At 39.5% G+C, this 19,122-nt stretch overlaps 1 protein-coding gene across 25 annotated transcripts in view; it reads left to right on the top strand.

Moving 5' to 3' along the window:
- BMPR1A (bone morphogenetic protein receptor type 1A) overlaps window positions 1–19,122 on the top strand; it is a 168,649-nt gene that overhangs the window by 140,763 nt on the left and 8,764 nt on the right. For 24 of the 25 annotated variants that reach the window (XM_063727584.1, XM_024253909.3, XM_063727574.1 and 21 more), the window contains 3 exons: window positions 2,850–2,946; window positions 3,086–3,185; window positions 14,970–15,114. In XM_063727584.1, the coding sequence (XP_063583654.1) occupies window positions 2,850–2,946; window positions 3,086–3,185; window positions 14,970–15,114 (342 nt within the window). Of the gene's footprint in view, window positions 1–2,849; window positions 2,947–3,085; window positions 3,186–11,407; window positions 11,483–14,969; window positions 15,115–19,122 lie in introns of all 25 variants that reach the window. The other variant, XM_054522335.2, reaches the window with a different exon arrangement.

The raw sequence follows: 19,122 nt of genomic DNA, 5'->3' as shown, positions 1-19,122 counted from the left end.
GCACTGCCAGGTGTGGCGCAGAACAGATGTGAGTGCCTCTCACCAGGTCTTGCGTTCTTCCACTCCCCAGGCTGCATTGGTAAATTGTGCTTATTCTGTTTCCTCCTATAGGACAAATTATTTTTCAGAAACCTCGCTGCCATTCCTTGTAACTTGGCTTCAGTTCCTTCCTCATATACCGTCTCCAGCCCGAGCACACTGAATAAGTTTAAGTCAGAATCACTTACTTCATAAGTGCCAAATAAATTTGTTTCCCACAAAAATTCATATTCCCCACATAAATCTAGAAATACAAAATTGACTTGGGCAGAGGGTACGGGTGGAGAGTGCAGGAAAAGGAAAGGCTGTGTCACCCAAATTCATAATCTCGACAAACCCAATTTTTGCCTACCTAGATACATAGTTAACCTGAGTAAGATAGACGTGAGATGAGTCAGGTGTTGCTTATTCTTAGTGAAGCCACACTGGGTCTTTAGGGGCTTACAAGTTTTTTGGCTTAGTCTAGAATCTCATCTGGGATTCATGTCAAGCAAGAGGAAGGGAAGTTAATTTATTGAATATTTGTTATATGTGTATAGTATCCTGGGGATTCAGTATATTCTACCTTGTTTCCCCCCAACTACTCTATAGAGCAGATTTTTTTAAAGACAGGGTATTGCTCCATCACCCAGGCTGGAGTGCAGTGGCGCAATCACAACTCACTGCAGCCTCAACCTCCTGGGCTCAAGTGATCCTCCCACCTCAGCCTCCTGAGTAGCTGGGACCACAGGCGTGCACCACCACACCTGGCTGATTTAAAAACTTTTTTAGAGATGGGGTCTCACTGTGTTGCCCAGCCTGGTCTCAAACTCCTCCGCTCAAGCCATTCTGCCACTTCAGCTTCCCAAAGTGCTAGGATTACAGGTGTGAGCCACTGTGCCCAGCTCATCTTTTTTTAACCTGTATTTTTTAGCACACTAAAGCCCAGAGATAAATTACTTGCTCAAGGTTACAAAGTGAACAACTGGCAAAGCTAGGATTCAAACTGTTTGATTCCAAAACCCTTGTATTTTCTGTAATACTATGCTCCTTAATCTGTTGGCAGAGTCTATTTTTGGCTTCTTTTTAAAAATTATTATTATTTTTAGAGATAGGGTCTTACTACATTGCCCAGGCTGGACTTGAACTCCTAGGTTCAAGTGATCCTCATGCCTCAGCCTCCCAAGTAGCTGGGATTGTAGGCACACACCACCACACCCAGCTTAAAGTCTACTTTCTTTCCCTTTTAAAGAAAAGGGACATATATAACACATATATATATAACATATATATAAACATATATACATGTTTATATAAAAATGTTTATATAAGAATATAACATTCCGTTATCTATCGTAGTTTCCAACACTCCATCTTTCTAAAGTCTTTAAATTACACCTGTCTTTCAGCCATCTCTCTTACAAGGGCTTTCATCTTCCTGGGATATAATTCACCTAGGTTAGAATATAGGAACTCATAAAGAATACAAACGCATCGTAAGATCTCTTCGTACATTTGGGATGTCGTTTCCCACTTAGTAGTGTTTGAGCTACCTTCGTCATCCCTGTCAGCATCCTTCATAGAGAAGAAGAAACAAGACAGGAGTTGAAGAATTGTTCGTTTTTGTCCTTATCATCCACTGTCATGTCAGCAGTACATCTGTTGCTTGGAGAAACCCCATGCTGCCAAAGAAACCCTTTCTTGGTTTTTCTTTGCGCTTTTCTCTTCTGCAAGGCCAAGCTCATTTTAGCTTTCCTGGAACCCTTTTTGGATGCTTGGCACTTCTTTCATTCATCATTAGTTACATGATTTTCATTTCCTCCTCCATGTGTTTTCTCTGAATCTGGGATTATTTCAGACTCTCCAGTTTAACCCTAACTTTTTTCTCTCTCTCCTTATGATCATTTAAAAGTAAAAATTGTTTAAAAGTTATTAATAAAACTTCATTTAAAATATAAAATATGTATTTGGAGATTTCCAAATGCTCTTGACCATCTTCCCAACAGAATGTGAAGTCATGGGCTCATGTTTACCTTTTTAAAGTCATAGCTGATTATACTGAGGCTTTTCCTTAATTTCTGCTTACATTCTTGTTACTTGTGTAGTGACAGACAGTTTCTTTGCTATTCACATGTTGGTCAGAATGGCAGTTCTCCCCAGGCTGTGCAGAAATGGCAGCATTCAACTTGTCAGATATTGTGTTGTTAATCCAATAAAACATCACATGCAAGTGCTGCTGTCCTTCCAGTGACTGTGTCCTTCTCTGTGCTAGCTTTCTGCTCTCTTAGGGACAGTCTCCTCGCTGGCTGGTGGTCTGTAATCAGCTCTCCGGAATGCTTTCTGTAGTTTGTCCTTCCCTCACCACGGATGCTCAACTTGCCTCCGCATCAGGCTCATGACTTCCGACGTGGCTGGGATAGGCAGGGTCTGCAGCGGCCTCTGCATGCTCAGCTGCCTTGCTAACCAGCCTTTTCTTTGGGCTACGACACCCTCCACTTTTTAGTCTGATCTTAAATCTCATCCACATCTCAGTACCACAGTGAGATTATATGTACCAGACCAGTTTATGATTGTAGTCACCTAAGTTCGGGTTTGGTGTTCTAATCTAGTGTCTAACACACCATCCACATAGATATGTTCTTAAGAAAAGCCATTTTGCAGTCTTCACTATTTCAGCACAAATTTTAATCTTTCAGTAATCTGTTTTTACATATAAAATTTGCAGGCCCCTTTCACTCACTGAATTAGAAATTGTATTTTATGAATACTAAAAAGACATATCAGTTTAAAATACCAAACCATTTCTAATTTTATCATTACTCTTCTTTTAGGATTCTCCAAAAGCCCAGCTACGCCGGACAATAGAATGTTGTCGGACCAATTTATGTAACCAGTATTTGCAACCCACACTGCCCCCTGTTGTCATAGGTAGGTTAGCCGAGAAAAGTCGGAGCATGCTTCTCAAATATCTTCTCTGGTTTTACAGTAACCAGGCTACCTAGAATTGAACACTTCAGATTATTTTTTCATTTCAATTGTTTATTTCATTGTTTACTTTTATTGTCAGGTCCGTTTTTTGATGGCAGCATTCGATGGCTGGTTTTGCTCATTTCTATGGCTGTCTGCATAATTGCTATGATCATCTTCTCCAGCTGCTTTTGTTACAAGTAAGAAGATATTTATTTTGAAGCAAAATATTTTATCAAATATTAGATATCAACCGCTGTTTGTAAAGCCAGTTGCAGAAACCATTAACCTGTGTTCTCTGGTTGTATATCTCCTTTATGTAACTAGACTATAGTTCTCTTAAGGGAAAAGGACCTTACTACCAATTAATTAATTGGGCACAATTTCATACTTCTTGTATGTTCATGAATACTTACGATTTTCTTATTAATGGAATAGTGAGCTTTCTGGTATCTGAATGTTTTCGATCTGTCCCAAGAAACCCACTGCGTTATAATTCTTTTTTTTTTTGCATTATAATTCTTTAGAAATTTGGAGCTCCAGAATTGTTTGCATGTAGCCATGATTTCAGAAGACAGTTGCCAAAAAAGAAGAGTAATAAGAGACAGTCCCTAATGGATTTAAACTTTAATAATAAAACATTATCATACCAACCTAGATACATTAATGAAACAAGTTAGTAAACCCATAAATAAACAAACCCAAGTACCTACAGCAATTTAGCAATAATAAAGGAAACACTTCAGATTACTGAGGAAAAGACGTTCGCATACCTCCTTGTTTTTATTATAAGTCCTTACGCTCAACAATGGGGTACCACAGTTGAGAAACCGTGTTTTGGGTCTTTCTAGATAATAGACTTGGAATCTTCTGTTAGGGAGGTGATGGGAAAGTCACATGATTATTCAGAGTAGGAGATGGGGTGGAGAGGAGAGCTCCACATCTGAGGTAGCCATCATCCCAGATGGCCCCCAGTGATTCTCACTGCCTGGGGTTCCTCCCCTTGGGGCCAGTCCCCTCCCGTAACACATCAGGGCTGATCTGTGTGACAAATAGGATATGGCAAAAGTGACTTCCAGGTCTACGTTATAAACAGCTTTGCAGCTTTCACCATGGTCTCTGGGATCACTCACTCTGGGGGAAGCCAGGCATCATGCTGTGTGGACACTCAGCTCTGAGAGAGGCCCACACGGGGAGGAACTGAGGCCTCTTGCCAATACCCAGCCTGCAGCCTGTCAGCCTTGGAAGTGAGCTGCCTTGGAAGTGACTGCAAGCTCCTGTCAAGCTTTCAGATGAGTGCAGTCTCAGCTGACATCTGACCCTGAGCTACCCAATCAAGTCACTCCTGAATGCATGATCCACAGAAACAGCGAGATAACAATTGCTGTTTTAAGCCACTCAGTTTGGGAGTGATTTGCTAACACAGTATTGGATAATCCAGTGTCCGACTTTCTGAAAATTGACTTTCAAGCAGTCTTCTTGGTGTTATTGTCACCCTCAACTTTACTTCCAGAGATAACCACAATGGCCAGTTCTTAAGTTCTTGGGGGAACTCCATAGTATAAACTGGTTGCTTCTTGGTTTTCTCAATTTCTAGCCTAAGAATCAGACTTTTTGGGTCTGCAAAGTCACTACTCATGCATCTGCTTCATGAATTCCAACAGTGTTTTCTGTTATTTTATCTCCTTTTCTCCTTACCTGTTAGACAAAGAAGTTTAAAACTCTTTATTGCTGTTTTAGTGGACTAGTAAAAGCAAGCAAGTATGCTCAATCAGTTATTTTAAGCTCAAAGTCCCTTTGTCAAATAACTGAATCTTTGCCAGTAAGACAGGTGATAATGTCTCAAGGTGATTTTAATTTATATTTTCATATTAAAATAGTTTTTTTATACATTGGTTTCTTTATTACACAAGGGCACTGTAATGTATATATTATTTTATTTATTTATTTATTTAGAGACAGAGTCTTAACTCTGTCTCCCAGGCTGGAGTGCAGTGATCTCAGCTCACTGCAATCTCTGCCTCCCAGGTTCAAACGATACTCATGCCTCAGCCTCGCAAGTAACTGGGATTACAGGTATGCACTGCCACACCTGGCTAATTTTTGTATTTTTAGTAAAGACGGGGGTTTCACCATGTTGACCAGGCTGGTCTCGAACTCCTGACCTCAAGTGATCCACCCGCCTCGCCCTCCCAAATTGCTGGGATTACAGGCGTGAGCCACCGCACCTGGCCTGTAATGTATATAGTAAAATATTGTTGAGTATGCTTTTATTTTTCTTTTAAGAAAAGAGCCGTCTATATTTTTATTTAAATCGTGTTCATTTTGGGGAGCCTGTTTTTCCATTGAATTGCATAGATTTTTTTCTCTTTGATTTACAGAAGCTCTTTATATTTCAGAAATCAGCCCTTTGTAATATGAGCTACCTATACTTTTCTTTTTTTGTTTTTTTTTTTTCATGCTGCGTTACCTCAGAGCTACCTACACTTTTCACTGTGGTGTGTCTTGAGACTGCCTGCAGTGCCTTCAGCCACATAGTAAAGAACCCTATCAGCCAGGTGTGTGCTCTCTAAGCAATAGGTAGGATATTTCTTCTTAAGGAAATCTGTTCAGCCCAAGAGATAAAACCTAAAAATACTGCTGTTAGGGCCCAGTGAAATGGTCCAGGCAGATTATCTTACAGTGAAGCTTGTAATCAGTAAACCCTACTCATATACTAACAGCTTGCCAATCAGGGTATCAGGCTGTGAAGGATACTGATCTCTGAGAAACAGGAAGCAAGTGAGGTGAGTCTTGTGATTGCCCACCTTCTTCTCCCTGAACAGAGTTTCGGGTTGGGCATCACAGGGGGAACCCAGGTGTAGCCAGTAGGCTGTCTCAGTTCGAAGAGTTGTGAGGAAGCTACCAAGCCTGGGGAAAGAACACCTGAAATGATTGAGAAAACAGTGTTTGGTGCTCACACAAGGCTGGGAGTAGGATCTGTTAACACCAGCTGTGAGAGTTGAAAACCCCATAATTCATAGGTTTTGGTTGAAGGACTCAGGAGGATTTTGCCTCAGTGGTGGGGAATAATTAGCCCTAGACTAAACATGGCTCTGGTCTCACCCTAAAAGCAAGTCCCAAACGGATCACACCATTTCTAAGTCACTGTATCCTAGAACAAAACTCAACAGTATTTATAGGAATATAAAAATATCTGGCATCCAACAAGGTAAAATTCACAATATCTGCCATCCAATAAATGAATACTATGAATAAATGAATACATATAAGTATGGTCCATAATGAGGGAAGAAATGAAGCAATCAAAACCACTGACCCAGAACTGATACAGACCTTAGAATTAGCAATGACATTAAAATAGTTGTCATAATTGTATTTTTTATGTACAAAAGTTAAATCAAGACATGGCAGATTTTGTAAAAGACCAAAATGAAACTTTAGGAAATGAAATCTATAATACCTCAGATGAAATATATCCTAGATGAAATTAGTGACAGACACTGTAGAAGAAAAGATGAGTGAACATGAAGACATAGGAATGAATAGAGAATCAGTGAGCTGCGGGACAACTTCAGATGGCCTAATATAGACATAATTGGAGTTCCCAGAAGAGAGGAGGGATGAAAAACATACAGAAATAATGATCAAATGTTTTCAAATTTATCTATTATTATATTTATTTATTTATTTACTTTGAGACAGAGTCTCGCTCTATCGCCCAGGCTGGAGTGCAGTGGCACAATCTCCGCTCAATGCAAGCTCCACCTCCCAGGTTTACGCCATTCTCTTGTCTCAGCCTTCCGAGTAGCTGGGACTACAGGCACCTGCCACCATGCCCGGCTAAGTTTTTGTATTTTTAGTAGAGACGGGGTTTTACTGTGTTAGCCAGATGGTCTCGATCTCCTGACCTCATGATCCGCTCGCCTCGGCCTCCCAAAGTGCTGGGATTACAGGCATGAGCCACTGCGCCCGGCCTATTATTTTTATTTTTGAGACAAGGTCTTGGTCTGTCACCCAGGCTGGAGTGCAGTGGTGCAATCTCAGCTCACTGCATACTCCACCTGCCGGGTTCAAGCGATTCTCGTGCTTCAGCCTCCCAAGTAGCTGGGATTACAGACATGTACCACCAAGCCTGGCTAATTTTTGTATTTTTAGTAGAGATGGGGTTTCACCATGTTGGCCAGGGTGGTCTCGAACTCCTGGCCTCAAGTGATCCACCTGCCTCGGCTTCCCAAAGTGTTGGGATTATAGGCATGCGCCACTGCACTCAGCTTTTTCAAATTTAATGAAAACCATGAATCCAGATAACTGAAAGCTCAGCAAACCCTGAGTACAAGAAACATGAAGAAAACTACATTAAGGCACATGATAATTGTATTGCTCAAAACTGATAATAAAGAGAAAATACTAAATGAAACAAGAAAGAAAAAAGGCAGAGTATCTACAGAGGCACAAAGTTAAGGATGACAGCAGACCTTTTGTTGGAAACAGTGCAGTCAAGAAGATAGTGAACCAACATCTTTAAAGTGCCCAAAGAAAAACATCACAGACCTTGAATTCTATAGCCAGAGAAAATATCCTTCAAAAATGAAGGTAATGTGAAGATTTCCAGTCATACAGAAAACTTGAAAGAACTCTGCCCCCTTAGACCTACCCAACAAGAAATGTGAAGGGAAGTTCTTCGGGTGGAAAGACAGGCCAGGTGGAGATAAGAATCCACATAAAAGAATGAAGAGCTGGAAATGGGGATCCAAGTGACCCTGGCACAAACTAACAATATCTTTTAAGATGAACAAAAAAGACTACTCATCTGAGACTCAGGCCATGGACACTCAAGTGAGTGTCCTATAACACTTCACAGAACATAAAATCAGACATCAGGAACTGGTTATGTAGGCTTTTTTATAGTTCTAAACTAAATACTACATAGAACTTTGTGACTGCCCTGTTTATTTAGCTTTAGAACTTCATGTGCTAGTTCAGTCTGTGAAGATTCATTATTGATCAGATATACACCATCTGTAATTTGGAATATTCATTCATATTTAGTTGAACTTTAAAGTCACAAGTTGTTCTCCATAGCAAACCGTAAAAGGATAAGATTAAAGTTAAAGAGAGGTCTGTCCGTCAGCATATTAAGGTTCGTCTGTTTTGTTTGCCTCATTAATATTTTGTTTCCCTTTTTTCTGATGTGATGGTTTTCCTCCAATTTAGATACGTCTGCAGTTTATTCTTCAGTCTCATTTACATTCATGACCCATGATCCTCAAAACCGATACCTTCTCTAAAACCTTATCTGGAACCATGGCCTCCCTCCACTGTGGACGAGGCATCATTCTGTACCATACGCCAGTTCCTGGTTGTTTCCTCTGGCATCTTCTTTTGTAGCTCCTTTAATCCTTCAGACTGCTTAGATCCTATGATCTGCCCCCGTAACACTTACTAATTTTATCTTGCATTTTTTTTTACATTGGCAAGTATTCATTTACTTACTCATGCATATTTGCCAAAAGTCTGCATTTCCATTCAACAGGAATCTCATTGGTAACAGAGATTACTTAACCATTAATATTGATGATCAACTGGCTGGCTGTTTAAGTTGCCACTTTCCTGTTGAATTTGAAGGGTGCCCATGGTGAATCTTGTGTGTCCCTCATGCTTGGCACACAGTGGATACTTACTCACTCCTGTTGATGTTTGCCAGCCACCCTTGGCCCAGAATTTCTGCTTGGGAAATAGTATCACAGATGCATTTGTTAGATGAAAAGCCTGCTTCTGGCTTTATAATGGACCCTTTATCCTCATTGTCTTTAGGGGACTCCTGGTCCTACAGAGTAGTTAAATATTAAGAATTGAATGATTTTTTTAAGTTGCAGTGATTACAGCAAAAAAAAAATTGCCAAGTAATGTTTTATTTAATAAGAAAGAACATAAACATTTTCTGAATACCTAAAAAAGGAGCTGCCAATCAGCTTTTAAAGTGATTAAAAATAAGAAAAAATGCCCTATATGTACACATATTTTTGTCACTTTCAGCACTCTCCATGTATTTAATTCTAAGTTTTAGGTACAAGTTTTCATTTGATACCATATTCCTTCTGCCTGAAGAATTTCTTCAACCTCTTGGAGTGCAGGTCTGCTGGCTGTAAGTCCTCTCAGCTTTTGTCTGCAGTCTTTTGACTTCATTTTCCCAAGGTATTTTCACTGGCTGTAGAATTCTGGATGGGCTCAAGTTTGTTTCCCTTAAAGCTGTCACTCACTATCTTCCACTTGCATACCTTCTGACATACATTTTATCTTTGATGTACTGTATATAATTTTTTTCATGGCGTCCTTTAATGTTTTCCCTTTATCTTTTAAACAACTCAGCTACAATACATTTAGAAGCGTGTGTGCGTGTTTCTTTTTTGGTATTTACTCTGCTTTGGGTTTCACTGAGCTTAGTGAATCTATGGTTTGGTATCTTTCATTATTATTGCAAAATTATCTGCTATTTTTTTAAAACACTTTGTCCTTTTATCTGTCTCTTCTGTTTTTGAGACTCCAGTTATACATATTTTAGATTATTTGGTGTTGTGCCACAGCTCTTTAATTCTTCAGTTTTTCTCACTCGTTTTTTCTCTTTGTATTTTAGTTCAGGTAACTTCTATTTACCTATTTTCAAATGCACAGATTTTTTTTTTTTCTTCACCTGTGTCCATCTGAGCTGTGTATTGTTGAGCTCATCAGACTAATTCTTCATCTTTAATAGCATGTTTTCCCTTTCTCACATTCCTGTCTGACTTCATTTCTCTGCTGAGACTCTCTGTGTATTCTGTTACCACCTTCACCAGTTGCCTTCCTCTTTTAATCACAGTTCTGTGAAAGGCCCTCCTGGCAGCTTCAGCACAAGTGCTGTCTGACATTGGTCCTCTTGATTGCCTGCCCTCTTGGCAGTGAGTGATTTTTCCTTGCTTTTTAGTGGGTCTCATAAGTTTATTTGGATGTTGTACATCATGTTAAGAATAGCAGAGATTGTCACAATGAGATATCAACCTCACCCCAATTAAAATGGCTGTTATCAAAAAGAAAACAAATGCTGGGGAGGGTGTGGAGAAAGGGGAACCCTAGCACACTGCTGGTGGAAATGTAAATTGGCACAGCTACTATGGAGAACAGTGTGGAGGTCCCTCAAAAAACTAAAATCAGAACTACCATATGATCTTGCAATCCCACTATTTGGTATATATCCAAAAGGAAATCAGTATATTGAAGGCCTGTTCACACCCCAATGTTTAAGCACTATTCATAATGGCCAAGATGTGGAATCAACCCGTGTCCATCAGCAGGTGAATGGATAAAGAAAATGTGGTCCATACAGTGGAATATTACTCAACCAGAAAATTAATGAAATCCTGTTATTTTCAGCAACATGAATGGAAGTGGAGTTCATTATGTTAAGTGAAATAAGCCAGTCATAGACAAATATCACATGTTCTCAATCATACGTGGGAGCTAAAAAGGTTGATTTCATAGAGGTGGTAAGTAGAATAACATACCAGAGGCTAGAAAGGATGGAGGGAGGAAGGTTGGATGAAGATGGATGGATGAAGAGAGGTTGATTAAGGGGCACAAAAATACAATTACTAATAGAAGGAATAAGTTCTAGTATTTGATAGTACAGTAGGGAAATTATAGTTAGTAATTTATTGTGTATTTCAAAGTAGCTAGTCTTTAAGAGAAGAATTGTAATATTCCCAACACAAAGATATAGCCTGGGCAACATGGCGAAACCACATCTCTACAAAAAAATACAAAAATTAGCTGGGCATGGTGGTGCACATCTGTGGTCCTGCTGCTGGGGAGGCTGAGGTGGGAGGATTGCTTGAGCCCAGGAGGCGGAGGTTGCAGTGAGCCAAGATCACGCCACTGCACTCCAGCCCAAGCGACAGAACAAGGCCCTGCCTCTTCTTCCCCACCCAAAGAAAAACAAAAGATAAATATTTGAGGTGATGGCTATCCCAGTTACTCTGATTTGTTCCTTTTACATTGTATACATGCATAAGATATCACATGTACCCCCCAAAATATGTACAACTATTATACATCAGTTTTAAAAAGAACAACAGACATTGAGATAAAGACATACTCCTGAAAATGCGCATACCTCCTCTTAGGCTGTTGATAGGCAGGAGGTGTTCAGTCTAGTACGAGTCGATTTGGGTTAAGGTTTTGTTCAGTGTTTGGGCCTGTGCCTTCAATGCCTCACAAGTTTCAGATTCCTTCAGAGATGGGCTGCTGTTCATTTGCTTCGAGTTGGGGTTTAGGTGCAGAAGGAAGGGTTTTTCTCTGAGTTCCTACCTCCCCCGTAGCTTTCAGCTCTTACCACGTCATTGCACCTCTGTGGGAGTCACTGTCCATGTTCTTGTTCCTCCCGCAGAGGTCATCTGCTGTTGCGTGTTATTCACATTAGAGGACAGTTGGAAAGTGAGGGGGGCGTGCCTGTTGTCCTTAGGTAGGTTCTGTGTTGCTAGACCTGAAGAGTGCAGCTTCCTCAGGGCTCTTGCACTTCCTCCCACAGAGGTAGCTGACCGCCCTGTGGTCCTGCAGGATCCTATGCCCACAGGGAGAGAGGAAGGTGTTGTCTTCTCCTCTTCCTCAGCATCAGAGGATCTTAACCTGGTCAGAGCACAGGGAGCATTTCCTCTACATCCCCAAGAGGCAGAGGGACTTTGCTGCTTCTCCTCCCTCTGAAGTAATGGATCTTTGCCTGTGCTCTGAGGCAGGGGGAAGAGGGTGTGCAAGAAAGAAAACAATAGTCATGTTATACAGCGAGGGCCTTGTGTAGATAGAGTTTATGTACTCATAATAATGCAAGCACTGAATGTTGAGCTAAACAAATAGTATAACTATGTAAGGAGGATGTGAGGATGGAAGTATTTCTGTTTTGGGAAGCCGCAGGGTGTTAAATGATCAGTTAAATTGTCATATTCCCCAGTGTAAGGTCAATAGTTAAAGCCTAAGACTGAAAAACTTAAAATGTCAATGTAAGGATGCTATTTAGAAATAATGAGGGCCAGGTGTGGTGGCTCACGCCTGTAATCCCAGCAATTTGGGAGGCTGAGGTGGGTGGATCACTTGAGGCCAGAAGTTCGAGACCAGCATGGCCAACCTAGCGGAACCTCAACTCTACTAAAAATACAAAAATTAGCCTGGTATGGTGGTGTGTGCCTGTAGTCCCAGCTACTTGGGGTTCCCGAGAATTGATCAAACCAGGAAGACGGGGGTTGCAGTGAGCTGAGATCACACCACTGCACTCTAGCCTGGGTGACAGAGTGAGACAGACCCTGTCTCAAAAAAGAAGAAAAAAAAGAAAAAAGAATTAGGTAAATATTAAATAAGCTTCAAAAAGTCACCGTTCTTTATTCTAAGAAGTGGAAACTTGGATAGGAGGAGGAGAGGAGACAAAGGATGGCTTTTTCATTACCAAGCCATGGAGAACTGTATGACATTCACAGGTAGGCAAATAAAGATGCTTGATAAAATTAAATATTAAGTTCTATAAATATAAAATTTGATATGTTTAAAACTGAATTCTCAAAGTTTATAACACAAGGGTAGGCATAAAGGTGTACGGAAAATAGGCATTCTCATATGTTGGTGGAGGGATTCCAACTGGTTCACCCTTTAAGGAGGTCAGTAGGGCACTCCATCAAAGTTCCAAATTCAGTAATTCCTACTACAGATATGGTAGAAAATTGTATTTCACACTTGCATGCAATAAGACTAGAAACCATCTAAATATTACCAGTAGGTGGCCGGGCACAGTGGCACACATCTGTAATCCCAGCACTTTGGGAGGCTGAAGCAGGTGGATCATTTGAGGTTAGGGGTTCAAGACCAGCCTGGCCAACATGGTGAAACCCCATCTCTACTAAAAAAAAAATACAAAAATTAGCCAGGTGTGGTGATGGGTGCCTGTAATCCCAGCTACTCGGGAGGCTGAGGCAGGGAGGATTGCTTAAACCCGGGAGGCAAAGGTTGCAGTGAGCTGAGATTGCGCCATTGCACTCTAGCCTGGGGGACAGAGTAAGACTCCATCTCAAAATAAATAAAGAAAAATAAAAATAAATATTACCAGTAGGTGAATGGTTAGCAGCTGTACAGTGGAATACTATCTAGCCATTAAAGAAAAAGGTGACACTTTGTGTACTTCCGTGGAATGATACCCCAGGTAAGAAGCAAGATGCAGAACAGCATCAGTGTCTCTCCAGATTACCAGAGAAACCAGAAGTAGCTTTGTTTCTAAGGAAATAGGGAAATAGTTCTCTTCTAAGGAAGTGAACTTGATAGCTTAGGGATAGAACTGGGAGGAAGATTTTTTTTTGCCATATACCCTTTTGTGCCTTTTGGGTTTTAAACAATTTGTGTCAATTACCCATATAAAGTTTTAAAAATAAAATTATAATGGTTAAGTACATTGGGCTATTTATATGGAAAATACTTTAATTTGTTTCTTAGTTTCCATTATATATTATACATTCTGAATGGACCATACAACTAAATGAGAGAATCAATATGTTAAAACCAGGCCAGGCACAGTGGGTCACACCTGTAATCTCAGCAGTTTGGGAGGCCAAAGCAGGAGGATTGCTTTGAACCCAGACTGGTCTCATCTCGAACTCCTGTGCTCAAATCAATTCCCTATCCCAGGAGTTGGAGACCAGCCTGGGCAACATGGTGAAACCTCATCTCTATGAAAAATACAAAAATTAGCCAGGCATAGTGGAACATACCGGTAGTCCCAGCCACTTGGGAGGCTGAGGTGGGAGGATCACTTAAGCCCAGGAGGTTGAAGCTGCAGTGAGCTGAGATCGTGCCACTACACTGTAGCCTGGGTGACAGAGTGAGACCCTGTTTCAAAAAAAAAAAGAAATTTAAACCTTGAGAACGTATTTCTTGACATTAGGATTGGAAGGTTGTCTTAAGAGACAAAAGCATATGTCAAAAAGAGTAAAGATGAACTAATTTGTCTACACTAAAATTTAAAAACTGACATAAAAATGCCATAAAGAGAATGCTGTGATAATCACGGACTGAGAAGATTGTTGAAACACAATTGTCAACATTTGGTGTATAGATTATATAACGAACGCCTACAAATCAATGAGGAGAAGAGTTCAGGGAACATTTCAATTGAATAATGTGCAATAAGCACAAATAGATTGGTCAGGCACAGTGTCTCATGCCTGTAATCCTAGCAGTTTGGGAGGACAATATGGCAGATCGCTTGAGCTCAGGAGTTCGAGACCATCCTGGGCAACATAGCAAAACCCCATCTCTACTAAAAATACAAAAAAAAAATTAGCTGGGCATGGTGGCACGTACTTGTAGTCCCAGCTACTCAGGAGGCTGAGGTGGGAGGATTGCTTGAGCCTGGGAGGCAGAGGTTGCAGTGAGCTGAGATCGTACCACTGCATTCCAGCCTGGGCAACAGAGCTAGATTCTATCTCAAAAAATAAGTATTTGTTAAAAATATGAATAGGCAGTTCACAGAAAAAAAAAGCTGAACTGTGGAAAAAATTTCAATTTTGCTGGTAACCAGAGGAAAGCATATTAAAAGAAGGCATTGTTTCATATCTATCAAGTTGGCAAAAGTCTGAAAATATGACTTCGAGGTTTGGGTTGGAATGTAAGGAAATGTATATTGTGATTATTTGAAGTCGTATTTTTTTATAGCTAGGATGACACTTCACATCTGATTTTGATAGTGTCTTTTTACATGCCAATACACTATAGACATCTTTCCATTTTAACATGATACATAGAACTTTGAATTCCATTTCTAGATGTATTTAACAGGATATATTATCCAATGATAAGACTAATTTGGATAGGATTCTGTCTGAGGGAAGGATAACGGTATAGAGAACCTCAAAGTTTTTCTTAGGGTTTTATAGTTTTTCATTTTTAATGTAGATTGTTTTCTGCTTTTTTAAAAGACATTATTGCAAGAGCATCTCAAGCAGACGTCGTTACAATCGTGATTTGGAACAGGATGAAGCATTTATTCCAGTTGGAGAATCACTAAAAGACCTTATTGACCAGTCACAAAGTTCTGGTAGTGGGTCTGGACTACCTTTATTGGTAAGTTAAACGTTCCTATAGACATGAATGGTGTGTTGATTTAGAATGTGTCCTCGTGATGGTGGACAGTGTAATTATTGCAGATCAGGGAACAATAATGGACACATTTTTTTCTCCTTATTTAGAAAGAGGTATGCAGTATTGCAGGGTGAAATTAGTTAAAAATAAGAAATATGAGCCAAGAAAAATAGAATAGGCAAGTAAGATAGAGCTATAAACAAGGTTAGGAACCAAGTCCTACAGAGAAAGGCGGGGGAAGTTAGATCACGAAGTCCTATATGAAAGGCAAGAGTTAGCTCACAAGTTTTGCTCTAAGCATTTTACCAGCCAACTTAAAGAGGAATCAGGTATAAGATTCCTTGCATCTATAAGTTTAAACTGATTGATTGAGGGAACTGTAACTATTTCAGATTCTGAAATAAAAAAGAAGTTTCAACAGATATTCTTAGAGAGGATGCTTCTCTCAATATACTACTACCAAAACACATAGTTCAATAAAAAATAATTTTAAAGGGAATTACAAATAAATTCCAACAAATTTGGACTGATTCTTGGTATCAGGGAAAAAAAAATAATCCCAGCAGGTTCATTTATATATGGAAATACTCAGATTTTTGGGTCGAAGGAACTCTTATTTAAGAGGACCTGTATTATGAACACTAGATATCCAGATAGGTTTTAGTTTTTAATTGTATTAGTTGAAAGAAACTGATCTCTTCTTATTTTATTTTATTTATTTTATTTTACTTTATTTTATTTTAATTGTATTGAGACAGTCTTGCTCTGTCACCCAGGCTGGAGTGCAGTGGCCCAGTCTCAGCTCACTGCAACCCCTGCTTCCCAAGTTCAAGCAATTCCCGTCTCAGCCTCCGAAGTAGCTGGAATTACCAGATGCACCACCACGCCTGGCTAATTTTTGTTGTTGTTGTTGTTGGAGGGATGGGGTTTCTCCGTGTTGGCCAGGCTGGTCTCGAACTCCTGGCCTCAAGTGATCCTCCCACCTTGGCTCCTAAAGTGCTGGGATTACAGGCGTGAACCACCGCACCCACCCTGATCTCTAATTTTAAAATTCATCTTATTAAATAACTCTAATTGAATTGGAAAGGTAAAAGTAAAACTGCCTTCATAGGCAGACAACATGATTGTTTACATAGAAAATCCCAAGAATGGTACAATAAAACTGCTGCAGCCAGTAAATGACTTTATCAGGTTGCCGAATACAGAGTCATTGTACAAATATCATTGAATTTATATGCACTAGCAACAAACAATTAGGTAATTATAAAAACAGTATTTAAAATAGCATCAAAAACCGTGAAATATTTCGAATAAGCCTAACAATTTATGCAAGACCTGCACACTGAAAATTATAAAACATTGCTGAAAGAAATTAATAAAGCCCTAAATAAGTGGAGATGTTTATAAATCTGAGGACTCAGTATTAAGATTTCAGTTTTCCTCAAATTGGTGTGTAATTTCATTCGAATCCAAATGAAAATCAGAGCAAACTTTTATAGAAATTGATGTATATTCTAACATTTATATGGAAATGCAAAGGACTAGAAGAGCCAAAACAATTTTGAAGTAGAAGAACAAAGAGGAATCACTACCTGATTTCTGGACTTATTGTAAAAGTCAATAATGATCGCAATTTGGTACTGGCATAAAGATAGATGTTATTGATGAATGGAACAGATTATGGAGCTTAGAAAGGAACATGCACTTAATATGGTTAATTGATTTAAAAAACAAACAAAAAGATGCCCAAGTAATTCAATTGGAAAAAGGCAGTCCATTTAACAGATGGTGCAGGAAAAATCAGGAATCCATTTACCAAAAAGTTAATCTCAGCCCTTACCTCCTCACTCTGTATACAAAATTAACTTGAAATGTAGCATAGACCTAAATGTAAAAGTTGAAGTATAAAACCTCCAAAAGAAACTGTCCGAAAAAATTATTGTGACCTTGGGCAGACTTCTTCAGTACATAAAAAACACAAATCATTTTTTTAATGATAAATCAGGCTTTATCAAAATTTAAAACTTCTGCTATTTAGAAGACACTGTTAAGAAAATGAGAAGACAAGTCACAGAATGGCAAAACAGATCTGATACAGGGTTTTTGTGCAAAATATATAAAGACCTTTTGCAACTCAATAATAAGACAACCCAATTTTTTAAAAAAATGGACAAAAGATTTGAGCAGACACTTCCCCAAAGAAGATATAAGAATGGGAAACAAGCACATGAAAAGATGCTGAGCATCAACAGGGATATACAAATTAAACACAGTAAGATACTACTGCACATCCACTAGTATAGCTAAGACTGACAATATTAAATGGTGCCAAAGATGTAGATCAACTAGAAATCTCATACATTGCTGGTTGGAATGCAAAATGGTATGGCTACTTTGAAAAACAGTTTGACAATTGTCTGGAAAGTTAAGGGCATACTTTCCGTACAATGAAGCAATCCTTCTGCTAATTATTTACCCAAGAGATATGAAAACTTGTCCACACCAGAGGCCTGAATGTGAATGTTTATAACAGTTTTATTTATAATAGACATAAACTGGAAACAACCCCAAAGCTCATGAATTGCTAAGTGAATAAACAAATGCTGGTACATTCATACGGTGGAATACTACTCATCAGTAAAAAGGAACAACTTCTAACACATGTAGCAGCAACAGTGGGTGAATTTCAAAAGTATTTTATGCTACATGAAAGAAGCCAGACACAAAAGGCTACACAAAAGTGATTCTCCTGCCTCAGCCTCCCAAGTAGCTGGGATTAAGGCATGCACCACCACGCCCAGCTAATTTTTGTATTTTTTTTTAGTAGAGACAGGGTTTCACCATGTTAGCCAGGCTGGTCTTGAACTCCTGATCTCAGGTGATCCACCCGCCTCGGCCTCCCAAAGTGCTGGGATTACAGGCGTGAGCCACCACGCCCGGCCAAAAGTGAGAATTTTTTTACGTGATTGAAATATTCTGTGTCTTAATGGTGGTATTGGTGATTACATGATACAGATTTGTCGAAGGCTTGTTGCACTTTTCTCAAAAAGGGTACATTTTATATAAATTATACCTCAATAATCTTGACTTGAAAACTTACAGGCTGAGGCAGGCAGATCACTTGGGTCAGGAGTTCGAGACCAGTCTGGCCAACATGGTGAAACCCTGTCTCTACTAAAAATACAAAAATTAGCTGGACGTGGTGGCAGATGCCTGTAATCCCAGCTACTCGGGAGGCTGAGGCAGGAAATCGTTTGAACTGGGGAGGCAGAAGTTGCAGTGAGCTGAGATTGGCCACCGCACTCCAGCCTGGGCAACAGAGCGAGACTCTGTCTCAAAAAAACAGAACAAAATTTACAAAAGGATTCTATAATAAATGATACATAAAGTCACTTTAGCTTTGCACTAAGTCTAGTCCATTTTAGAAGCATTTCCAACTTGGAACATAATGTTCTTTTTAATTTAGAATGATCATTAATGCTTCTGAAAATGAAAGATAACAATCCATGTACATCTTTTATTTAACAAATATTACAGTACTTCTGATATTGTCTCAAATAAATACCTATATTCTGTGAGCAGGGGATGGAATTCAAGCAAATATATGTGTAAATAAGAATAAATTTATGATTGTGTTAAGTGCAGCAACTGAGAGGTTTTGTGTGCTATGAAGGTGTTTAAGTGAGAAAATAGCACTCTAAGTAAAGGGAACTAGACATTCAAAAAAACCCAGAGACAGGAATAAGCTTGAGTGAATTCTAAAAGTTGAAATAAGTCAAACAAGAGGTTTGTAGGTGGGTGGTCAAAGCGAATAATGGGGCCAGGCCAGATCAGGCAGGGTCTTATAGATGGGATTTTTAAGATCTTTAACTGTCATTTGGACTTTGCTGCATAATAAACCACCCCAAAACTTAGTGCCGTGAAGCAACAAACATTATTTCTCATTCTGTGAGTCGGTGGGGCAGTTCATTTGTTGGACTTGCTCAGTTA

Source organism: Pongo abelii, chromosome 8, assembly GCF_028885655.2.
Source record: "Pongo abelii isolate AG06213 chromosome 8, NHGRI_mPonAbe1-v2.0_pri, whole genome shotgun sequence".
Lineage (NCBI taxonomy): Eukaryota > Metazoa > Chordata > Mammalia > Primates > Hominidae > Pongo > Pongo abelii.
The sequence above is the reverse complement of the archived record's forward strand: the minus strand, read 5'-3'. Positions and strand labels throughout refer to the sequence as shown.